Consider the following 25,575-nt stretch of genomic DNA (forward strand, 5'->3'; position numbering starts at 1 on the left):
TCTGCTTACTGATTTGGACGGACTGATCTTGGTAGAGTATTTGACCCGGACTGTTTTTGACTTCGCGTTTGTTTTTGCCCCTCGGAATGGCTTCTACAGCCCTGTTTAAGCACTGTGCCCAGTGCCGTGCTAAAATGGCTCAAACGGACGGGCATAGCCTTTGCCTGCTTTGCCTGGGGGAGGAACATGTAGTCCCCACTTGCAAGATCTGCCAGGGCTTTACGCATAAAGCCAGGCAGGAGCGGTCCGCCCGGCTCAAGGCTTCACTGTGGCAGCGGGTCTTGGACGCCCCTGGACCCTCCGAGGCGGAGGGGCCACGGAGAAGGCTGGCTGAACCCCCACCCATGCCGGAAGCCGGTCTCGAGCGGGCTCTGTAACCTCTTCCAAATCGGTGGCTACATCCCGCCCGGCAGACAAGCCGGCGTCGAGGGCAAGCTCGGTGGCGAGGTCTGCGAAGTCTCCGCACAAGTCGGCGTCGGTGAGGTCGGAACCGGGGAGGTCGGCTCCGAGGCTGGAACCGAGCGAGTCGGGTCCGATACGGTCAGCCCCGGCGTCGATCGAAGGGCCTGTGACAGTCCCGGGACCGGAGGCTGCACGGAAGGCGTCGACCAAGAGGACATCGGTTCCGAAAGCTTCCTCCGAATCGGTTCCGAAGAAGAAGGCTAAGAAGACCAAGCATCGCTCTCGGTCCCCTCGGCGCCGGTCTACAGAAGAGGTGGTCCTGGTGTCTCCACCTACGCCATCACCTCACCTAGACTCCCCTGACCGTCCCCTCCTTGAGGAAGAGATGCCGGATCCGGGGGCCTATGTGGTCCTGTCGAGTGGACGGCGTTCGCCAACACCGGAATCGAGCCCGGCTCCGCGTCGTCGGATCCGAGAGGTGACGAGGGATCCGTCGCCTGCACAGTCTGCCCGTAGCCAGCGGTGTTGGTCTGAGGGGAGTGTCGGATCCGAGCGAGTCGGATCCGAGCGGTCTGTGGCTGCGCGTCACCAGCAGGCTTCAGGTCTACCGGAGGCCTATCGGTGCCTGTGGAAAGGGGCTCCACCTGGCTTCAGATCGTCGGATCCGGGGCCGTCGTCGTCTAGCCGTCGTGAGTGGTTGCCTCCACCCTTCCCAGGAGAGAAAGTGTCAGCACTTGCGTCTGATGAGGATGACGAGGATGCGGGGTCCGGCTACCGCTCTGAGTCGCTCTCCGAGCCATCTCCGGACGACAATGTTGGCCCTTCCACCAGCTCTCCCTTCGAGGACCTGCAGATTTATGCAGACCAAATGGCCCGCATGTCCAAGGCCTTGGAGATTGACGTGTCTTCTGTGGTCCCGAAGACGAAGGACAAGTTGCTGTGCAGAATCTATGGGGAGAACCCGGCTACAGTAGGTTTTCCTATGTTGGAGGGCTTGGAGGAGATCATCGACAAGGTCTGGAAGTCACCATCTGACCTGCCTGCCACGTCCAAATGCATCGAACAGATGTATAAGATTAAGCAGGGGACGTGGCAGTCTCTCATCAAGCACCCTCCACCGTCATCCCTGATAGCCGAGGAGATTCAGCACAAGAGGTCGGGGTCCTCCTCCGTCCCACCGGATAAGGAGGGAAAGAAGATGGATGCACTGGGTAGACGTCAGTACTCAGTTGCTGCTTTAGCCCTCCGGATAGCCAACTATCAAACGATTATGGCGGGCTATCAGCTCTACCTATGGGAAAAGCTGGCGAACTATGTCACTGACCTCCCTGCTGACAAGAAGGCGGTGGTGTCGTTGCTGCAGACGGAGGCAGTACGATTGTCGAAGCAACAGATGAATGCCGGGAGTCATGCGGCTGACACGGCTGCTCGGGGTATGGCATCAGCGGTGCTTCTGAGGAGGCACTCGTGGTTGCGGTCGACTGCCCTCCCGCAGGAGGTGAAGGCCAAGATTGAACGTCTGCCCTTCGAGGGTGATTCCCTCTTCTCTACCACCACCGATGAGGCGCTTAAAAAGAAGAAGGAGGACCGGCAGACAGCATGCTCCCTGGGGGTCACTCCGACGGACAGGTCCACGTTCAAGCCTCGGTACTCATCGAGGTATAATCCCTACCAGTACCGCAGCAGATATCAACCCCGTCCGCACTATCAGCAGTACCCTACCTCGCAGCGCCAGTATACCCCAGCGCAACACCAGGGCAGGAGGCGTAGGCCATTCAAGCCCCGCTCGTCTCAACCTCCGCCCCAGCAAAAAGATCCGCAAGGGGCTGGAAGGCAGTTCTGAGGACCCGGCCCTGCGGCAGCCCTGAACTTTTCGGACAGACTCAGTCCTTTTTTGTCTGAATGGGAGTCAATAACATCTGACTCATGGGTCTTAACGATTGTTGATAAGGGGTACGGGCTGGAATTCACTGAACTGCCGATGTGTACTTCACCGCTGAGTGCGGTGAATAATACCTTGGTTGAGCTGGAGGATGAAATTAGGTCCCTCTTGGCTAAGGGTGCTGTGGAAGAGGTGCCCTTTGTGGAGTCTGAGAGGGGTTTCTTATCCCGGTTCTTCCTAGTCCCTAAGAAGGATGGGGGTCTACGTCCGATTTTGGATCTTAGGGGCCTAAATGCCTTTCTAAGGGTCACCAAGTTTAGGATGATCACACTGCCTGCTGTAATTGCCCTTTTGAAGAGAGGGGATTGGTTCGCTGTCCTAGATTTAAAGGACGCGTATTTCCACGTGGGGATCTTGGAGGAGCACAGGAGATTTCTGTGCTTCGTTTACAAGCAGCGGGTATTCCGTTACAAGGTTCTCCCCTTCGGCCTTTCCACAGCCCCACGTGTGTTTACTAAGTGCGTGGCTCCTGTGGTTTCCTTTCTTCGAGAGCGGGGCTGTACCATCTACCCCTATCTCAATGATTGGCTTATAACAGCGGGCTCGGAGGTTAAGCTGCTGCAAGATGTGGCGTTGGTGCTAGACACTTGCGAACGCTTGGGCCTCCTGGTTAACTTTGAAAAATCTAAGCTGACACCTAGCCGTGTTGTGCCTTATATTGGGGCAGTGTTCGACTCATTGGAGGCCAAGGCTTTATTGCCTCCGGAGCGGGCACGTTCCTTGAAGAGACTGGTGTCCTTGTTTAAACGAAATCGTTTTCAGCCAGTGCGCATGATTCAATGCTTGCTAGGGCATATGGCTGCTGCCACCCCGGTGGTCCCTTTTGCGAGGCTGCAGATGCGCCCGCTCCAGAATTGGTTTGTGAGGAGATACAATGCTTTACAGTATCCTCCGACTGCTAAATTCTCTGTTCCCAGAGCCGTTATATCCTCTCTTGACTGGTGGTTGTCGGATATTAATTTGTTTAAGGGGACCCCATTTGGTTTCCATCATCCCGAGTTCTCCGTGACCACGGACGCCTCTCTGCAAGGGTGGGGGGCTTTCTGTGGGGAGCTATGTGTTCAGGATGTGTGGTCTGAGAGAGAAAGGGGTCTCCATATTAATGTGCTTGAACTGAGGGCTGTTCGTTTTGCACTTATGTCATTCACAGCAATCTTGCAGAACCATCAGGTGCTGGTGCAGACGGACAACACTACCGCTATGTATTACCTGAACCAACAGGGCGGCACGGTGTCCATGATCCTCTGCAGGGAGGCCACGCTCATTTGGGAATGGGCAATCAGGAATGGGGTGACGCTTCGTGCCATTCATGTAGCTGGGTCGGACAATGTGCAGGCGGACACTCTCAGCAGGGTGCACATGCTGAATCACGAGTGGGGGCTCAACGCAGAGTACGTTGGGCCGATCTTTCGGAAATGGGGTCGCCCGAGCATAGACGTGTTTGCGACATTGGCGAACACCAAGGCCGAGATCTTTTGTTCTCGGGCAGGAAGCGACCCCCTCTCTATTGGGGATGCCTTCCAATTTAATTGGGCCCGGGGACTACATTACATGTTTCCGCCTTTCCCTCTCATACCCAGAGTGCTGTGCAAGGTGGAGAGGGACAACACGGACTGCATCTTAGTGGCTCCGTTCTGGCCACGGCAGCTCTGGTTCCCGAAGCTGCTGGAGATGTCCGGCCGAGCTTACGTGGCCCTTCCGCCCCGGAGGGATCTCCTCCTGCACGGGAAGCTCTTCCACCACGAGCCCAGGAAACTACACCTGACCGCTTGGCGGATTCGGCCCCGTCCCTAGGCTTCTCTGAGCCAGTCGAGAAGGTCCTACTGAACGCTAGGAAGCCCTCCACACGGCGTGCCTACAAGGCGAAGTGGAGTAGGTTTGAGGCTTGGGCCGCCTCTAGGAAGGTGGCGCCTCTGGATAGCCCCTTGGGGATGGTCTTGGATTATCTTTGCGAGCTGAAGGACCAGGGCCTTAGTGTGGCGTCTCTGAAAGTGCACCTTGCGGCCATCTCTGCGTTCCATGATCGGGTGGATGGCTGCACGGTTTTCTCTCACCATAAGTCCCGCCACTTTTTGAAGGGGATGCTTAATCTTTACCCGCCTGTGTCACCCCCTGTGCCCCAGTGGTCTCTCTCCCTGGTCCTGGCTAGGTTGATGTTGCCCCCTTTTGAGCCTTTGGCTACGTGCCCTCTGGACTTGCTCTCCTACAAGGTGGCATTCCTCGTGGCGATCACTTCTGCCAGACGGGTCAGCGAGCTGGCTGCTCTTAGGGCAGACCCCCCGTTCCTTCGCTTTCATGCGAATAAGGTGGTCTTGCGACCGTGTCTTTCGTTCCTGCCCAAGGTGGTGTCAACCTTCCACCTTTCACAAGAGATTTCTCTGCCTGTATTTTTCCCTGAAGCTTCAACTAAAGGGGAAAAGGCCCTCCACAGTTTGGATCTGCGGAGGGCTTTGGCTTTTTATTTGGAGAGGACAAGGGTGTTCAGGAACAGTCCCTACCTTTTTGTGTGTTTCGGGGCGAAGGACAAGGGCCGCAGGGCGTCTGCACAGACGGTGTCCCGTTGGATTGTGACAGCCATTGTGAAGGCCTACGCCACGGCTAGGGTGGACTGTCCTTTGGGTGTCAGGGCTCACTCCACACGGTCCCAGGCGGCGTCTTCGGCGCTGCTCAAGGGTATACCTTTAGCTAATATTTGCAGGGCTGCAACTTGGTCGTCCGCTGATACCTTTGTACAGCATTACGCTGTTGATGTAAATGCCAATGAGGATGTGGCTGTTGCTAGGGCCGTCCTCCATTCCTTGTTTCCCTAGGAGTATACTGATTAATATGCTCCAATGGGGGAGGTGGAGGCGCTGTATATAGTGTATATTATATATATATTTATACTTGCTGGATGTTGTGGGGTTGGTATGTTTTCTTTTGCCACATATGTATATGTGTATATATGTTGTTCTTGTTTCCTGTTGTATAATAAAATTGAGTTGGATTTCACCCCACCTTCCTTATTATGTGAAGCTTGGTACTCTCCCATGTGTGGAGGCACAGAAGAACGAAGATGAAGACAGGGTTAACATACCTGTAACTTATGTTCATCGAGTTCTTCTGTGCCGACACACAACCCTCCCTCCTACCCCGCTGTGAACTCCAACACAGATTGCTGTACTATGGCTGGGCTATGGCTCTAGTCTTTAGTCGGGGTTATGGCTCTGTGTATTGGATGAGCGGCGGCAAGGGAGAACTGAGGGAAGGGGCCGTTGGCCGCTGGAGGAGCATGTGACCGTTTGGGCGGGAAACGGTCGCTGAGGCGCACGGCAAACGGCCCCTTCGGAGCTGGGAAAGCGATAAAAAATCTTCCAGCGGCTGGCCTGCGCGTGCGCAGTACCCCATGTGTGTCGGCACAGAAGAACTCGATGAACATAAGTTACAGGTATGTTAACCCTGTCTTATGTATGCTAATGACCTTTTTCTTCCTCCTTTGCTTACAGGAGAGCTTTAGAAATGAGCTGCTTCATTGAAGGAATGCTAGCCAAGATCTTAGCAGAGTTTGAAATGACACTTGAGCGAGAAGTCCTACAGCCCCTGAACAAACTGAGTGAGGTAATCTTCATTTCTCTCTCCTCTCCACCTTCTGTTTCCTCTCTTCTCAGCTTGCTCTTCTCATGGCTCCCTTTCCTCCTCTTCCTCCTCTGCTTTTTCGACTCTGTTATATGACTACTGCATGCAACAGGAACACAAATCTTCCTAACAAATGGGCAGAAGCTGCAATGACTAACTCCTCCCATCCCAATTTCTCCCAGGAGGAGCTACCTATCATCCTGAAACACAAAAAGAACCTTCAGAAACATATTCTGGATTGGAACACCATCAAGAGCCGGTACTGAACCAGGGCTGTGAGGAGAATGGAGTGGGGATGGGAATGGGTGGATGGGTGGGGGAATTGTCTGTCTGAGAGCAAAAATGGGACAGAATCCTTGACATACAGCTCTTGCTCAGCCAGGACCTGAAGTGTATTTGTTATGGGTGCATCAACTCCACTGTAAATAGTCTCTGCCATTCAAAGCCATGAAATGCTGAGTCATAATTTGTACAGGCGATCGTAGGCTGAGGCAGATGGTTTTGCTAGCTGATGGAGCGTGTGACTGTGTTTTAGTCATCCTAGCTGTAAAAGAGGCAAAGCTAGGGAGAATAAGGGAGGGGAGACTCCATAATTGCTCAGCCAAACACTGAGAAGGGGATAAAAAGAATCACTCAGTACTAAACATGGACACTGAAATAAATGACTGCTCCTCTCTTGTATGCCTAGTAAACAGTTCCTAAGTCTGCTCCACTGCATTCAATGTCCTGTATTGCTACTTATTTTCACTCCCTGTCTATCTAATAACATACATGCAGACAAATTCTGATCTGGTGTGTTTTCATATATCTTTTCAATCAGCACTAATTTGTTCGCATATTCACTTCAGAGTGTCAGTGGTGAATAAATTACCGCATTCACTCCTAAAAAGAAAGCCACTGGCTAACCCATATTCCCTTGTACTGAATGGAGGCTACTGAATTTGTGTAACACACAGTGTCATCATAAGCAGAGTTATGCTGTTCTAAGTCCATTGAAGTCAAAGGGCATAATTCTGCTTAGGATGGCACTGCAAGTCACTCAGCCTGGTCAAATGAACTCTGGCTTAGATAGCCTTCCATATAAGATCAGTTTGGATCGGCAGCATTTTCACACTTGCCCAGTTTTGCAAAACCCAGTGCAAACATGTTCAGCCACTGTTCAAATCACTTAGTGCCAGACTAAACAGACCTGGAGATGGGCTCACATCTGATCAACACAGGTGAATGCAGTATGTTCAAATATTGAACATGTTTGGCACAAAATTTGCAGCATCCCTAATTAGCATAGTGTGTGCCTGGGTTTCCCATTTGATGTGCAAACAGCAGGATGTGGCTTGCTTGCATGGGGGAGTAGCATGAGTTAAGATGTGCCAACCATAATGGCTCACATAGAGATAATAGCAACTGAAAAGTTGTTGTTAAAGAAGCCTGGCAACATGTATTCAATCTGTCTTTTAAAAAACATTCTATTTCCTAATTTTTGGATGCCATCAACTTCCCCATTCCTGCCCACCTCTCTGACTCTTCTTTGGAACTTTGAAGTCTGAACCAAGTGGCTAAGAACTCCAGTAACAGCGTCAGTGCCGGCACTGGCCCAGCGGCATCCTCAGCTGCGATCAAACTGGAGAATCTGAAGGAGGAGGAGGAAGACATGAGAAGGCGGGTTGAACAGAGTAAGGTGGGTGCAAACAGAGATTCTGCTGCTATTTATTTTATTTTTATTTATTTATGTCATTTATAGTCCGCCTTTCTCACTGAGACTCAAGGCAAATTACACAGTGTGAGATTAGAACAATCAGTATCAAGGACATTTCCATAAACAATGCCATAGGGTAAATAAATACAAGTTTACAAAGACATAGCATTAGCAAGAATCTAATACAGAGTTAAAGAAATGCTAAACAGAACATAATCAGTTCTAGGACTGACATTAGACAACATGAAGCACTGGTAGTATATAGGACTATATATTTAAAGCAACGGATAATATGTAAGGCAACATGGTGGTAAAGTCTATGGTCTCTAACTAATTAGCGAAGTATCTGAGCTTTATATTTTAAAAATGTCTCTTCCCAGTTCTGCAAAAGTAAAATATCTTTTGATGGAAAACATGAAAAGGTTTGTGGACCTGGCATAGTGTCAGGATTAAGAGAGTGTGTTGCAATTCAGGAGGTGCCTGGTTCAGACTTCATCTCAGCTGTAAACTTGCTAAGTGGCCTTGAAGCAAGCCAATTCCTCACTGCTTCAGTCCACCAGTCAACAATATATGGGTAATAACATAGACCTATGTTACAATGGCTGCTTTCAGAGAGGGACTTTGAACCATGTGGAGAGTGGGAAGCCCCCATGGTATTTGGGAAGTATCCACATGATATTGTGCCCAATGCAGGGACAACTTGTGTAGCTCCCATATTTTCTCTGATAAGCTGGATTTTAAAAAAACCCTCCTGGCTCATTGGGATGGATGCTCTGCTTACAGCCAATACAAGAAGGGGGCAGAGTTAAGCTTTAACATTCAAAATGGCATCCACAGCCTCTAAGTTCCTTTGCACCACATACATGTCCCAAGCGTACAGTGATGTGTGTTGCTCTTGTACCTAGAAATTAACTACTACCTAAATATGCCATAACAGGAGCATTTCAGGGGGCTGGAATGCAGTAAATAACAGGAGGGAATGGGATATTTCTATGCTCAGCATTTTATGAAGGGAATAAAGACGATGCTTACCACATCTTGTCTTGCAGGATGAGTACATGGCAGACCTCTACCACTTTTCCACCAAGGAGGACAGCTACGCTAAGTATTTTATCAAAGTAAGTCACTTTCCCTGCCTCTGTTCCATCCTTCACTCTCCTGTGTGTTGCCTTCTCTTCTTCTCAATCCCTTGCCCTCAGGCTGTAGCCTTTCACACAGCAGCTCTTTCTGTATGTAAAAATTCCATCAGAACCATCTATCTAATCACTTCTTGCGGCTTCACTATTTGGGGATTGACAGGGCTTGCACAAAAATAACCATGGATCAGAATACAAGATGTGTTTGTATGTTCTGTATACCACAGTTGCTGGAAATTCAAGCGGAGTATCACAGGAAGTCCTTGGGATCTCTGGATACTACTTTGGCAGAGCTGAAAGAGACTCAGAGTCAGCCAGGTACAAGACAAATTTATCTTTTAGTATATCATGTCAAAGATGGGTCAAAATGTGGGTGGGTTCCTTGTTGTGTCATATAGGGCTTTGAGAGTATGAATAGAATAGAACTGATTACACATGCAGTATGTTTAGCGGTGGTCAGGTTTTTGTTGGTTTCTTGAGGCCTTAATCTTTGAGGACGTGATAGTTGCCGTGTGTGTATTACACTATATGATATAAAATCAGGATTTATAGCTTCCAGATGTGGATCCAACTGCACCACATTCACCAGATCCAAAAACGCAGGGCCCAGAAGCATGGTTGCAGTTTGGCCAACATGGTTGCAGTCTGGCCAGAGTTCAATGACACAGCAACAATAGTTCCTGAATGCAGGGGCAGAATCACAGGCAATTTCACCTCCCCTCAAAGGGGAGGTGAAATTGACAGAGCCTTCCAGGAGGCGAAGGTGAAATTAACAAACCCTCTGAGGAGTGATCTCCACCTGCTCTGTCTTTTTAAACTACACTTCCTGGCCAACATTGTGTTTCTCTACACTTGAATGTCCCGTGTAAGATGTCTTGTGTAGAGAGACTTTTAGTTTAGGTCAGTTCGTTTGTGGCTGTGATGATGCAGAGAGTAATGTACTGGGCCTTGGCTCTCAGTGTGCTGAGTTCAAGACCCCTGCACTTTACAGTACATAACAATGGTATGAGCATAGCTTATTACAAGTGGGTCATCCACCATTGCTTACATGGTAGTGCTTTTTGTGTAAGAAATTTGTTGGTAACCTTGGTATTGGTATTGCTAATGTTTCTCTACAACCATGAGATCTAGATCCAGAGAGGGTTGGGCGTACAGAAGAATGAACATGTCCCTGAAAAAGACTCTTATCTCATGTGAGCCACTGGAGTACAGTAGATAATAGGTTGGACTGAGACCAGAGAACTCTGGTTCAAGCAGACAATCAGTCCCTAAATGTTAATTGGGTGACCCTGGACCAGTCACCATCACTCAGCCTACCCTACTTCACAGGGTTTTAGTACAGATAAAATGAGATCACTCCAAATATGCTGCCTTGAGTTCCTTCATTGATGGGTAGGATGTTAATTATATTTTGTCCTGCTGTTACAACTATGACACATCCCCTTCCCCTTTCAGCCTTTTTGGTTAACAACTTAAATGGCACTAGAGGCATTTTTAAATTTAAAAAATAACTAAATATTTTAACGTGGAAAGGAAAGGTCGGATGAAATCAGGGGTTGAAAATTTCTGAGGTAACTCAGTATAGATAACTCTGAGGTACAATCAGTACATACACAGACTTTAGTTCTTATGTTTCAGACTAATGAGAGTTTCTTAAGCTCTTCACAGTTTCTTAAATCTTTATGTTGGGAGGCTTTTGTTTCAGTGTTTTCCCCATCTCTCTAGTACACTTTCTTTGCATATTCTCTTACTCTTTTGGTTTTAAGAAGACGGGTACCCTCTTTCCAGTAAACAAACCCCTTCTCTTCAAACGCTAGTACTCTTCTTCAGTTTTTAATTGAATCTTAAGATCTCCACAGGCAGTTTCTAACTATACCAAACCAAGGATCTCTTCACTCTTCAGAGATAACTCCCTGTTAGACTGAGTAGGGAATTCTCCTATCACTATAAGATCGATACCTTTCCTTTGTCCCAAACGAGAGTCTTCACCTATTTTCCAAACTTCCTTGCCAATTTTCTCCCAGTTCTCCTGTCTGTGATAAACTGCTCTCAGTCTCTCTCTGAGAGCCTGGGTGTGTGTTTATCAAGTGTTGGGAGATGCAACATTAGCCAGGAAGCATAGTTTTGAAAGACAGAGCTAGTGGAGATCGCTCCGGAAGGGACAGATTCTCTCACAGCCCTCTGCCACTTCTGGCATGCGGGATTGTCTCCTGGAGCTTTTATCCTGCCTCCCTTGCTGCTTAAAACTTTAACCAAGTCTCAGCAAGGCAAAGGATCCGGAGGAGACACCAGAGGAGGTGTAGGGCTGTAAGAGAATCCATCCCCTCCAGATAGGGTTGCCAGCTCCAAGTTGGGAAATTCCTGGAGATCTGGATGGTAAAACCTGGAGAAACCTGGAGAAAGTGAGGTTTGGGGAGGGAAAGGACCTTGCTATGTCATAATTCCATACAGTCCACCCTCCAAAGTAGCCATTTTCTTTAGGTGAACTGATCTCTGTGGCTTGGAGATCAGTTGTAATTCCGGGAGATCTTCAGCCACTACCTGGAGGCTGGCAACCTTACCTCCAGAGCGATCTCCACCAGCTCTGTCTCTCAAAACTACACTTACTGGCTAACACTGTGTCTCCCAACATGTGAAGAACACATGTCAGATGTCTTGTGTAGAGGGACTCTTTGTCAAGGTTGAATCTCCAAACTGTCAGTACTCAACTCCTCTCAGTTAGGGCTGAAATCAGACTTCCTGCTCCCCAGCATCCAGTTCAGAAGTCTTTCTCTGTTCAACTCATGCTGCCGAATCAGATTCCTTGGAGTAGCCTGTCACTCAAAGCTCTCTGTTTCTGTGCAGAACTAACCCTTAACAGTCCTTCAGCTGTTTGTACAGCACTTCTAAGTTTTTAAAAAGTGCAGCCCTTCACAAATACCAAAAAACTTGACTCCAAAGAGGTTCACAGGATTCAAATTCCAGTACAAAGAACAATTAAAATTACATGCAAGTTGTTTCTTGGGGATTTGACTCGCAGTTGAACTGGAACTAGCATGTAGGAGGGATAACTGGCTGCTTTCTGCCTTCTCTCCGATGGCCTCATTAACGGCAGTTGGAAGCTGGAATATAAATATGATCTCTAAATGATCACGGTAGTTATTCATAGTATCCTGATGTGGAAATGCAAAACTCTTGTCATTGCATGGCACAGTGTGGAAAACTGGGAAAGGGTGGGGCTTGCAACATGTGCAAGAGCCAGTTGGATTCTGTGTTGCTCTTACAGTGCAATCGTAAATAAAGTTAGGATTGCATTGTTATTGATCTACATATGGAAAATTGCCCCACCACATAAAGAAACAGTAGCCAGTAAGATGGAGCAAATATATTGTAGGCTAAATACTGGGAAGAAGTAAAAATAACAATGGCTAAGGAATAGCAAAATTAATTTGTGAGGCTATGCAATAATGTTCAAAATAACAAACTTCATTTAAGTGAATGAAGAAAAGCAGACTATGGACACTTTTTAAAAAATAAAGGAAAATTGGCATGGGGTTTGTTGGTTTCTGTAAATGAAAATTATATATTGATATGATTAAGAGACAATTTTCTGGATGTTTATAAGACTGGTGTTGATGTTTTTGTAATCATTATTTGTTATCTTTTCATAGTAAAAAAAGGAAACAAGTGGCAAAGGCCTGACTTGAAGGTTGTAAAGAGACAGAGGAGTTGTTGAATCAGCCTTAAAGCACCACACCCATACAATAAGAGTGAAAGAAGACAATGGGTTTTCTATATGGCTTGCTCTCATGAACAAGCTGCCTGTTTTCAGCTTTTAAAACACAGTGAGCAGCTTTCCTTTGGATGTACTTTCTGCTGTTCTTTTGAGAGCAATCCTAAGCAGATCTGCTCAGAATCATGTTCAGTTCTCTTCAGTGATGCTTGCTCCCGGACAAGTATTTGTAGAATTGCACTGAAACAATAAGAGATCTGGAACTGGGGAGAAATCTGTCACCTTGATTCCTATAATGTTGTGCTTCCTTGTTGAAGCAGTCTCTGGCACCATCAGCAGCTTTTGGCTTTCTGTGCTGTTAGCAAACTGGACAGATATTCCTCCAGCTCACTCTGCAAAACCTGGTTATGTGGTCATGCATTGTGGAAATCTCCCAACCAACTTATTATAGAAATGAAAATCACTCTAGATCATCTATCCAGTGGGCTTTATCGTTTGTCTCTTCCAAAATTTTCTCCTGTTTTTTTTCAGACTCTCCATTCCTGTCAGATACAGCTATCTTAGGGGTATATGGGATGCCACTAGAAACTCATCTGAACAACTCTGGGCGGGAGATTGCACTTCCCATTGAAGCTTGTGTCATGATGTTGTTGACATCAGGGATGCTGGAAGAGGTAGCTGCCGTCTACTCTTTCCTTTGGCACAATTCTCAAGCCTCACCCTTTTCTCCCTCACCCATAATACTAGGTAGATCTGAGGGCACTCAATTAAGATAGAGATATTTCTTCATGCAGCTCCTGAGTAATTTATGGAATTAACTGCAACAAAATGTACTGATAGTTCAGATGGCTTTAAAAAAGGGGTTAGGCATGGCTAATAGATCCATCAATCCATTTAGCTATGATGGCTAAATGGAACCTCCATGTTCAGAGATGGTGTATCTCTGAATACCAGTTGTTGGGAGAAACTACATAGGGGAGACAGTGGCCCTCCTTGTAGGTCTTCCAGGGAATCTGGTTGGCCACTGTGGGGAACAGGGTGCTGGATTAGATGGACCATTAGTGTGATCCAATGTGACTTGTCTTGCATTTCTCTCATTTCCACTCTCTAGGGGCTCTTCCGGTTGGCAGCTGGGGCTTCTGTACTGAAGAAGCTGAAATACTATCTTTCCAGTGGCTCAAGTGCTCTAGATGAATTCTATGCAGACCCCCATGCAGTGGCAGGTAGGTACTTAAATATCTCAGTACAAAGTAGTCCATCTCTTCCTCTGATGATGGCTAGACATGTTGCAACATTTCTTAAATGCATCTCTTTGTTTTCATCTCAGGTGCCCTGAAATGTTACCTGCGAGAGCTGCCTCAGCCCTTGATGACTTCTGAACTCTATGATGACTGGCTCAAAGCTGCCACGTAAGACATGTTTTTAGAGGTGGAAATGTCAGAGACTGAGCATGGGAGGTCTTGCATGCAAATCACATACTCTGTGAATAAGTATCCTGATGATTTCATTTCAGCGCAAAGTTTAGGTTACTTTAACTATCAGATGACCTGTACTAGCTGCACTGCTGGAAATTCAATGTGCATAGGTGACATTGCGTAGTGTTAAGGAGTGGCTTATGCTCTCATCACAGATAAAGTATAAGTTAATGATAGCCTCCAACTGATTTTTTTTAAGGGAAGTTATGCAAATGTTTTGTATGTTCTGCTTAAGGGTGAAATTCTAGGAACCTTTGCCTGGGGGTTCCTAGAATCTTTGAACAATGAAACTTCCTTCCAAACAACCATCTCTTGGGCAGCCATGAAGGACTTGCTCCATCATATGTGACGGTGGATAGATCCCGTATGACATCACACTGGTTAAAATACAGCCTAAATTGATTCCTGAATATGATCTGAAGGCACATCTTCGCTTTTGCTGAAGCGAAGCACATCTGGGGCTAATTAGAGCTTGGATGAGAGATTTCCTGAGAATCTTATATAGGTCATCCTGAATTCTATGATGGAAGAAAGGGAGGATATAAATACAATTAATATGATTATCAGCCAGATGCTGGCATGAGTATATCCTGCCATTAGGCAATACATACCACCATTAATTGAAGCAATGATAAAGGTTGGATCTCTTCTCCTTTTCCTGTATATTAAAATACTTGTATCCCACCCTTCCAAAAAGCTCAGGGTGACTAAAATAACATAATCCATTAAAAATTTAATACCCCAAATTAAAGCTCAGCCCAGTTTTCTGCAAAGCTAAAACATGACCATATATTATACTGGATACCAGCGCCTACAAAAATGATCATATAAATAGGCATGGGTCTGTGGGTCTGTCTGTCTATCTAGTACCGTTCATACAGCTATCGCCTTAAGCAGAAATTAAAATGGAAAGAACCTTACTTAATGTAATTTCTCTGATATTTAATTATTGACCTTATATATTTTGCCACAGAAAAAGTAATGGTATCATTTAAATCTGGAAGTAACCCTGTCCCCTGTGCTCTCATATTAGGTAGTTCCATACTACCTAATTAGGGGTAATTAAGCTAGCCCTCAACTCATTAGATATGGGACACTCTATAATCATATATTCAATGGTTTCAATTTTAGCATTTGGGCATCTACATCTGCATCTACTTTCTTGTATCTATCCTCCAAAATGCTGAGGAAAGAGCATTTTAGCGTATGGGCATCTACATGTTCTCTTAGCATATGGTACTTTCTTATATCTATCCTCCAAAACTGCTGAGGAAAGAACATTCATTCTTGCCAGAGTAAAAGCTCTTCTAAGCTTTGGTACAGTCAAATGATAAAAATACTTCATTGATTCAAGAGGGCAATACCTAAGTAAAGAGTCGAATATACCATTTGCACCCTAACAGATGTATTAGTAATTTCCAAATTCCTGACATGCATTTTTATTTGCCTAATTATATCTTTGGTCTCTGTAGTCTTAACAAGGGATGTGAGCCTCGGATTTCTGATTTGGGTTTTTAACCTGAGCTGGACCCGATTTGGAAAGATTCAGGATTCTCGAATCAGCCCCAGCATTGCTGAGCCAATTCAGGAATCCCAAACAAAGCTTTCTGAAGCAATTCTTATAGCTTCAGGAAGCTTCGGTCAAAGCGGCAGCAGTCACTCCCGCAGCATTTTTCTAGCTGTTGGCATTGCATTTTCTAGCTGTTTGCATTGCAAACAGCAAGAAAAGTGCTGCTTGCTTTCAAACTTCTCTCCCTGGTGCTTTTTTCCCCTAATGGGAGGGGAAGGAGGTGGTGGGGTAGAAAGTTTGCAAGCCACCCTTTTCTTTCTGCTTTCAAGCAACACGAAAAGGGTGCTTTCAAACTTCCAGCATGAAAGCAGCACAAAGAGAGTGGCGCCCCCTCCCATCAGGTGAAGAAAGAGGTGGGGCATTTGAAACTTAAAGCCACCCTTGCCACTTCGGGATTCAGGTTATTCCGAATTGTTTTCCACTTCGGGATGGAGCTGTTAGCAGATATTGATGGGCATATCTAAGGAGGCACATGGATCTGTACCAGGAGAAGTGGTCCTTGGAACTCTTGGTCCTTCTCTTCCCCTCACTCCCAGAAGTCAATCCCACCTTTCCACACTCTTCTCTTTCAGCATCAAAGAGCCCGAAAGTCGACTGGGATTCCTCAAGGAATGTTGCAACCGTCTCCCCAATGCCAACTACAACAACTTGAGGTGAGGCCCACTGGTCAGCAGTATGGCCTGAGAATCTCAAAGCATTAAGCAAAAAATCAATAGATCCATCATAGGCTGTTTGGGAAAAGCTTTTCTTTTGAATGTTGTTGTGTCATACAACAGGTTAAAAAAACACAAGGGCCTTTCTAGAAAATCTAGACAATATTTCCCTTCCCTTCTTCCAACAGATATCTGATCCGGTTTTTAGCCAAGCTGGCTGAACATCAGGAAGTGAACAAAATGACCCCAAGCAACATTGCCATTGTCTTAGGGCCCAACTTGTTATGGCCCCAACAGATTGAAGGGTAAGGTATAGCGCTCCCAGGAAACAATTCCCTAGGTGTTGTCAAAACATCATTTTTTAAAACATTTATTGTTTTTAGTGACTTGCAAATTGCTAAACACAGCATCAACTAGAAAATGAGGTGAAATGAGTAGATTAAAGAGGATTAACAAGATAGGTAAAGTCTCAAAATGGGAGTGGAATGAGGTAGGCTCAGAGCAGTTCTGAAAACAGGTGTCTGTGCTAAAAACATCACTTCCTTCAAGCAAGCAAGTCCATATGAATCCATCAGGTATGTGTGCAAGGGAGGTTAGATCTTCATCCACGGATGTCAGTTCCTTAGCTGTTGGAAATATACATACATGAGCTGCTAGACTCTAACCAGGAAATCTGCAGCACTCTCACCAGTGTTGTGGCTTATAGTGGTGGTGGTGAAGAGTGCTGTCAAGTCATAGCTGATTTATGGCAGCCTATAGTGCGGTTTTGATGGCAAACGACTAACAGAGGTGGTTTGCCATTGCCTGCCTCTGCAACCCTGGTCTTCTTTGGAGGTCTCCCATCCAATTACTAACCGACTTTGTTTAGCTTCCAAGATCTGATGAGATCGGGCTTGTCTGGGCTTTCCAGTTCAAGGCATGGCATATAGTAAGGATACTATCATGTTTCTGTCTTTTCAATACAGGGCAATAGAATGCTGAGTCATAAGCACCTATTGGTCTACTTTTTTGTTGCCTTTTGAAAGGATTGCTACTTAGAGGGTATCCTGTCTCAGGCTTCTGTATGTCTGCTGAGAAGAGCAGCAGGATAGAGAGACACTCAGGGGAGTGACACTTGGCTGCTTTTTCTTTGTAATGGCTTCCTGCTGCTTGGCTTATATTTTCTATCCCCATCTCTTCCGGTCTGTTACCCATAGTCTCCCTTGATAGTGGAGAAGTAAAAAGTCTGGCTCTCTCATCCTGTCACTTGACATCCTGTCACATATTTGCAGCTCAATGAGTCCCAGGTTGGGCAAGTATATATCTAGAAGGCGCAGTCCTTGTGATGGGGTATAGAGTTTCTGCCTTCTTCATAAGCCATGAAGAACCCAAAGTCTTTTTCCAGACAAACCAAGAAGCTACATTTGATTACTTGTTGTTCGGCATACTGTCTCTAAAATGACTCCAGGCTCTTATTCTTTTAAAACTTCCCAAGAAATAAAAGGACACGCGGATTCCTGTGTCCTAAGGAGAAAAGGAAAAAATCTTGGCCCTGCAACTTTCCAGAATGTGCAAAGGTCTCCCATCACTATCTGTTGTGCAACCTAAATACATCCTCCTTCAACTCCATCCTCAGTGGTGGTTCTTGTAAACTCCTCTCTCCTTATTGGCTTGGTCACTCCTTGCCCTGATAATCTTAAAAGCACAGGAAGCAAGAGCTACTTGAGAAGTGTTACTAGCTAAAATTTGGGCATCTGAGGCCCTGTTTGGTGATGTTGTGGAGTTGAGGTGTGGGCTTCCTTTTAATTTTTCACATATTAGAACTTAGTAATCTAAGTTCTGATCATCAGTAGTTGATATTAAACTTTTAAAACTCAGAATTACCAACTCTGCAACTAGCACCTAAATAAGGAAGTGTGTGTGAGCAGGGACAGTTCTCATATACGTGTATCCCAAAATATTTGGGATAACAAGGTCTGTCCCAATTGCTCTCCAAGCAGGTCAGGGCTCTTAAGGCACAGGGAGGTGAGGAAGGCACTAGCAAACTCTAGTGGAGCTGTTGATCCCATAATCACCCAGGCAGGATTGAGGCTATTTATGAAGGCAAATGAGTACAGCTGTCACCAAAGCCAAAATCTTGCAGGTGCTTAGCTTAGTCCAGTGGCCCGCAAAATCTCACGACAGATCTTAGTTATCACAAGCCTCGTGGGTGGAGGAGTGATCTTGGGCAGCCAACTGGGCACGATGTCACCAGATCTGAGCCTCTACTCAGGCTCTACACTTCTTCCACTCCAGGGGTTCTGCACGTGCCCATGAGATCCCTGGCAAAGGGCAGGTTTCTGACAGATTCTTGTGTGGCCATCATGTTCAGGATCCTGTTCAGGATCTGTTTGGAATTCTTGTGCCATGATCTCAACAGGTGGCATATCTGACTCCTGGGTGTCTGAGGCCCCAGAAACTGTGGGGTCTTCTGGGATCTTCGTCTCCACAGGGTTAATCGCCATGACCTCCAGTCCTGACCAAGACCAAGGAATAAATCAGATTCCAATAGGCAAGAATAGGGAATCAGGGAAATAACAAACTTATATAGTTGTACACCAGACCTCTCCTCTTCCACCTCAAATCCAGACACTAAAAGGGCTATCTTTAAGAATAGTGTAGAAGGTAGAATCCCACTGGCTGCACGTTCAACCCACCTGCAGATATCTGGTGGAAAAAGCTAGTGAAACTCAGGAGTTTTACACAATTCTGTGCTAGGAAAGATGGATGGGCTTCGTGGGATGTTGGCTTCATTATCTGCTTAACATTGTTCTTGATGGCTTTTCTTTCCCAGGAGCAACGTGCAGCTAGACATGGCCTCTGTATCCTCCATTCAAGTTGTGGGTGTTGTGGAACCCCTCATACAAAATGCTGAGTCCCTCTTCCCAGGAGGTAATCAGTTATCTGTTGACTTGATGGGACCGAGACCAATACCTCATTATGAGTGAGAGGAAGAAAAGCTTCTGTGTGGTCATAGATAGAAAATCCAAGGTGTCCTTTGAGGGGACAGCAGTACTGTGCAGTAGGGGTCCCATATATTTCTCCTCCTCCTTATCAGGGCTAAGTCAGAAATAATAGAATCATCTCTATGCTGATCCAAGCACCTTAAAATACAGGAGGGATACAAAATAGATAAAAGTACATGATATTGTGAAAGATGTGTGCTTTGGGTTAAATCAGAATACGATATTTGAAGGACAGCCTTTCCTTGGTTGTGGAGCAAAACTTAAGAGATAGCACTAACAGGTGTGTGGGTAATACATGGAATCATAACTTAATTTAGTCATATTGATTTTATATGCCACTTTAACATAGCTGCTGAAAGCTATAAGATGCTTCATTAAAATATGTGATCCATCTGCAAAGTTAAGTAACCTGAAACATGAATATAGCAAATTATAATCAACCATACATTATTATGCTGAATTTTGTTTTCAATTTAGCTGCCTGAGGCAGCCTGCCTCTCCCCCATCCCAACAGTGTCTATTTCTGTACATCATAAAAACATAGGCTGTTTCCACACGGCTTACCTTATTCTGCAAAATAGCGAAATCTCGCGCAAAATCTCGCGAGAAGACGCTGTTATTGCGTCTTCTCGCATGATAACAGCGTCTTCTCGTGAGATTTCGTGCGAGAGTTTGCTATTTTGCAGAATAAGGTAAGCTGTGTGGAAACTGCCCAAGTGCTATAATTCAAAAGTTTCCAAAATAATTGATCCAACAATGTACAAAACTTTCTGCAAAGTCCGTTCTAAAAAAGAATGCTTTGAATTGATCTTCTAAAGGATTTCTAGAAAGATTTGGTACTACTGTAGAGGCTTCTCTGTAGGTAAGGAATTTCAGAATGAAGACAGGTACAAATTTCTGAGGTGTCTGAAACCAGTGATATGCAAAATAATTATATAAATATATTTATTTATTTAGAAAATACTGCTTCTCCAGAGTTGCTATACATGTGGTCCTTTAAAAACCAAAGGTGAGAAGCCTATCTGGTGCATGGGGTGAAACTGAGGGCTGAACAAGTGTTCAGTTTGTTGGTATCTATACTGGTCACTGCAGTTGTAATGCCAGGAAGAAGGAGAGCTTGCCTTGTTTTGAAGGGACTCACTAAGCACTATCTCTTCAATCACCTACATAATGTCCAGGTTGCCACTGAGGAAGTTTGGGGTGTCCATGCATTTATCTAACCCCAGAAAGATTTCTAGCAGGGCTTTTCCTCTTGACCTCAGAGGATAATAAAGATCATACTTGTCATGAATCACAGAGGTGGAAAGGATCAGATGTAAGGAAGGACCATAGCATCTCATGATGATGAGTATGATTTCAGCCCTTCCGATTGTCTCATTCATTTTATTGATTGTTTTCAAGATATTGACTTCAACATCTCTGGCTTGTTCACTCCTCCACCGGAAATTAAAGACAGTGAAGTTCCTTCAGCGGAAGAGCCCACATCCTGCCTTCTCTCAGCTGAGCCAGTTTTCTCCTTGCCTGAGGAAAGGTAGGCATGGTTGCGTTACATGTTATGGCTATCTTGTTATAGTCTTAGCTGAAGCAGTGACTTTTTCACGGCATAGACTCAGCTTTTGCGAAACATGAACTGTCAAAAATTAACTGTGGTTTTCCTTTGTTTGACAATTTATTTAAAAATATTTATGAACCACCTTTCCCCAACAAGTGCAACCAAGGCAGTTTACAAGATGTTTTGGACTCCTAAGTTCCTTAGATTCCATCTACATGGAGACTATTCTGTAGAGGCATTTGCACAGTGAGAATGGACCTTGCCTCAGCTCTCACTGGCTCCTATTTCTCTCTCTGCCACTGAAGGGCTTTTTAAAAAGTCAGTTATATATTATATTATTATAATATATTATATATTATATTATAGCATATATAGCAGTTATATATTATATTATAGCATTATAATGTTATAACTATCTGTTGCATAGACCTGGCCTTTCAGGAAAATATATTTATTGCAAAATCAATTGGACATCTTTATAGACAATACTTCTGTTGCAGGGATATTACATTTCCCTGGTACTCAAATGGCTGTAATATCTGGGAATACATGATTTCTCTCACCAGGTAACATATTGCTTGCAAGGAACAAAGTTCTTACGCCTTGCCATGCCACATGGTTAGAATACCTCATTTGTTCTCTCACAGCAAGGGCCTCCTATTTCACTGTGCTCCTCCTATCCTATATTTTGTTCTCCTGCACCATTGCTTGAAACATACATCTCCCTTGATTATTGTCTTTTAAAGCAGCAAACACAAATGGGGTTGTTTGCTCACAACAAAGGTATTCCTTAGTAACATCCCTTCCCTATATTATTTGAAGACTGGATATTGAGCTACTGATACTAGATGGGACTAGCGTAAGCGTTGCCGTGTTTAAGGATTTCTTTTTGGGTCTTGAAAGACACCACGAGAACCATTTATTTGAGTGCTTATTTTTGTGTCTTGTTCTTTTAACATCAAATGACAGCACAAAGATCTTACAAGTCTTTTTTCTCACAGGAAAAATCCTGAGGTGGTCGCAGGAACAGTTCTCCCCAAAGTGACCCAAACCTCTGCTGAAGCAGCGGTTTCCTTGCCAACCCCTGTTCCTGCTGATGACGCCTCACGTAAATGTAAGTCCTGTCCTGAGTCTGAGTATCTTTCCTCCTCGAAACTTACATAAGCAGATTGTTTTAAAAGGCCTCTCGTCATTTTTTGAAAATAGGCTCGTAAGTGGCAAAAGATTCCAAACTAAAAGGAATTCTTATCACTTGTAAATGTCCACTTAAAGAGAAAATGTACCCATTATGAAGTCCACGTGTCCGTCCTGAGTCCTGTCACTCAAACATACTCTGGGAATTCCATGCTTGGAACTGCATTCCCAGGCACATGTGGGTCTGATTTCAATCAGGGCTAGAGGGTGCAGACAAAAATGGCTTGCCCCACCGCAATGAACACCATTTCCCCAACCTGAAACAGGCTTGGAGAGCTGCTGTTTGTCCATTTATGAAATATGATGTGTAGCTACGAACAGGGTAAAACGGGCTCCTCTGGACCATTTTGGGTCAGGAATAAAGTGCAAGGGGGAAGGATTAAGCCCCTTCTCAACATATGCCATGGTCCCAGTTGAAATTGGGCCCATGCACAACTGGAAATTAAGCCCAAGCATGGAACTCCCAGAGGACATCTGATGAACATAACCTGGGTAGACACATGGGGAACTTGAGGACTTTGTAATGTCTGAACTGGCCCTGAAATTACAAAGCACAGGAAGGCTGAAAAGTGCTTGTAAATGAGCCTTCCTGCAATAGCCAGCAGTGAGCTCAGAAACGGGTACAAGTACTTGCAGAGCTACCTTGAGGTTTTCAGCTGTGTACCCCGATAATGACAAAATGGTTACAAAGTGCTTTAAGTTGCATGTTTGAAATTGGTATTAGGAATAAGGATTTTCGGAGAAAGAAAGTGGTATGGGAACAGAGCTGCTGTGTAGGAATGGGATGGATAATAAACAATATCCACAAAGAGAATTTTTTCAAAACCTACATTTAATCTCATTGTTTTTGCTTTGCAGCAAAGCGAGCTGCCCCCCCTCGACCCACTGTGCCTCCACCCCTAGTCCAGCCTCGAACCCCAGCTCCTGTTCAGCATCAGAGCCAACCTCCTGCCTCAGAGCCTCCTGCCATTCCTAAAGCCCTGCCTCGAAAAGCCGCAGGAAACTTAATGCGAGCTCCATCTACTCCACCCCCACTTCCACCACAGCCAGCCAGGCGTCAGAGTCGCAATGCTCCACCATCCCCAAAGCCTCGGTCAGAACCTGTGAGCAATGAGGTGGCAGCAACAGCAGCTGAAGAGCCTCCGGCTGATGACTGCAGAATAGAAACATCCAATGATTCCATTCCTCTGGCAACAGGACATAATGAGCCAACAGCCATGGGAGAAAATGGCTCGCCATCAGAATCTGATCTGAAGGTCCAAACACTGGAGAATGACTGACATAGAAGCAGCTACACAGGCATCATTTTTGCCAGCTGGTTTCTCAGGACGGAGAAAGAGTAGGATTTGGTGGAACACTGTACATCAGTCAAGGCTAGCAGTTCCTAGTGGGAAAAACATGTGCCATTTTAACTTCTCACACTGTTCTGCATTGGAAGCCACTTCTCGAGTCTGCAACATCAAAAGCAATCTCTTCTTCCATGTGCCTCCCTTTTTCCTGCTTCGCCATGTCTCCTGTCCCTGAGTGAAGCTTCTCCTTCTTTTCATCATTCCATCCTTCTCTCCTTTTTGGTATTTCCTTCCTGATTACCACCCAGCTACAAAGCCAGCTGTATACATTCCATAGAATGAGTTGGTAGAATTCTGAAATACCTTTTTTGAACGTCTGCCCACCTGCATTAAAAACTCCTTGCATCTAGTAAACTAGCACATCAGATTTACAGTAGCCATGTTTCTGATGTGGTATTATTGAATGCTCCATGCATGTAGAAAACTACCCTCTCCTTCCACACAGGCAGCCTGTGGTCCAGGCCAAAATTAGACTGCTTTAGTCTACAGCTTCATTTAGTCTACTACCAATGAGGATAGAATCTGAAGGGGAAGAAAAGTGTAGGGCCGCTAGCATCTTTCCTCTGACCGTTTTGTTCACCAAGTTGTTTACCTGTTAAGGAAAAATCTGTCATTTTTACTTACCCCCACCCCTAAGAAAGATAAAAGCAGTTTTGTTGGTGACTTTTGGTGGGGACATGGTCCAAAGGAAAACTTGGTTAAGAGACTTCTCTTACCACACTGATTTTCCTCTTTGAACTGCAGCCTCAGCAGTTACATTAATATTATTTACTGGCTTGCTTACCTTCTCTCCTCCCCCCCCCTCCTCTTAAGTGCTAGTGCCTCTGTTTTTATCAGATGTTTTTGTCATTAAGATGCTGGGTATGTGTATGACCTTCAAGATCTGAGATAAGAGAAAGGAAGAACATCTTATCTATTCTATTTCTAGTTGCCCATAATAGGATATTAATTCAAATGATCTCAGGGATTCCTTCAGCTTTTAAAGGATAAGGTATTTTGCTTTTAAATGATATAAAACTGTTAAAAGACAGCACTCCCTTTGCCAAACACCTCTGAAAATTCATATTGTGCAATATCTTTCAAGATACTTAAAAAAAGAACAGAAGGAAGATTCTAGTAAAAATCAAAGTGTTGACCAGCAGGATTGCCAGAGGCAAACCCTGTAAATAGACATATGGAAGAGAAAACTCTGCCAGGTGTGACCTTTTCCAACATAAATACTGCAGTGACAGCAGAGAGTACCATTGGTAGTATTCCCCCTCTTATCAGCTCTTAAAGGCACAGGAGCTTTCTAGGGCTCTGTACCTCACAACCTTAGATACACTGTATGGATTTTTACTGTGAACATAAGCACAGGGCTTGTTCACACGTATATGTACATTTGTACATCATTTCTTGATTACTGGCAGTTGAGTGTAGGAACTGAACAGCTTGTGTTTGGGATTATGATAAAATACTGTTTGGACCTCACAAACACTATATTCACACATGCTAGTAAAGGTGTACATGTAAGGCAGCCCTATGTTAGATGAAAGATAGTGGGTATTTCCTGTGAATAGCAACAAAAATAATTTGTCCATTAAGGATCACTTCTGCAATCTGCTTGACAAACTTCAAACTATTTAGTTATTCTCAAAAAAAAAACCCTGGGTCATAGTTTTGTAAGTGCTGAGCATACTTTGTGAGATATTCCCAGCACATTCAAAGAACTATGCATCCTAGGATTTGGGAGAAGGGAAAATGCACGGCAATTATTTACTTACATTTGCAATGCATATGCCTTAAGAATCTCTTTACATTAGTTTTCATAGTCTTTGACAGAAGGTGGGAATGACTTATTTTTATACGTAATTGATAAATTATTTTTTAAATGTGGGGTCATATTTATGGCTAATGTGAGAAGGTTTCTTCATTTTTAAAGAATATTTCTCTTGCTTGTAGCAAGGATAAATTCAGCTCTTGGATTGTTCTGGAGAGAACTGTGTAAATGACAGAGCCTTGTGACAATGACAAATACATTGTGGCATAAGCTTTCATCAACCACATCATTAGATTCAGTTTATTAGATGCTGCTTTTTAGCCTTGTGATTTTGCAGCATCCCCCTTCTCTTTTAGTTAAACACAATTGTTCAGTGTGTCTAACTTCTGTATCATCAAATGGTGGTAGTTACAGTCCCATGGTAGTGTTACTTCTGCATAGAAATGGAAGGAGTGCTTGTCCTGTATAGTTGTGATGATTGCCATTTATTTCATTGAAACAATTGGTATATAATCTTATTACAGAGTTCTGCACAT

At 44.9% G+C, this 25,575-nt stretch overlaps 1 protein-coding gene across 1 annotated transcript in view; it reads left to right on the forward strand.

Moving 5' to 3' along the window:
- Positions 1 to 25,563, forward strand: part of SH3BP1 (SH3 domain binding protein 1) — a 46,374-nt gene extending 20,811 nt beyond the window's left edge. Inside the window, exons 5-18 of the mRNA XM_054988936.1 lie at positions 5,830 to 5,941; positions 6,142 to 6,218; positions 7,502 to 7,637; positions 8,705 to 8,773; positions 9,019 to 9,109; positions 13,035 to 13,177; positions 13,615 to 13,726; positions 13,831 to 13,912; positions 16,121 to 16,201; positions 16,390 to 16,506; positions 19,014 to 19,111; positions 20,587 to 20,716; positions 21,739 to 21,851; positions 22,790 to 25,563. Coding sequence (XP_054844911.1) covers positions 5,830 to 5,941; positions 6,142 to 6,218; positions 7,502 to 7,637; positions 8,705 to 8,773; positions 9,019 to 9,109; positions 13,035 to 13,177; positions 13,615 to 13,726; positions 13,831 to 13,912; positions 16,121 to 16,201; positions 16,390 to 16,506; positions 19,014 to 19,111; positions 20,587 to 20,716; positions 21,739 to 21,851; positions 22,790 to 23,211 — 1,783 coding nt within the window. The 3' untranslated portion in view covers positions 23,212 to 25,563. The remainder of the gene's footprint in view (positions 1 to 5,829; positions 5,942 to 6,141; positions 6,219 to 7,501; positions 7,638 to 8,704; positions 8,774 to 9,018; positions 9,110 to 13,034; positions 13,178 to 13,614; positions 13,727 to 13,830; positions 13,913 to 16,120; positions 16,202 to 16,389; positions 16,507 to 19,013; positions 19,112 to 20,586; positions 20,717 to 21,738; positions 21,852 to 22,789) is intronic.
- Positions 25,564 to 25,575: the final 12 nt, after the last annotated feature.

Source organism: Eublepharis macularius, chromosome 9 (genome assembly GCF_028583425.1).
Source record: "Eublepharis macularius isolate TG4126 chromosome 9, MPM_Emac_v1.0, whole genome shotgun sequence".
Classification (NCBI taxonomy): Eukaryota; Metazoa; Chordata; class Lepidosauria; order Squamata; family Eublepharidae; genus Eublepharis; species Eublepharis macularius.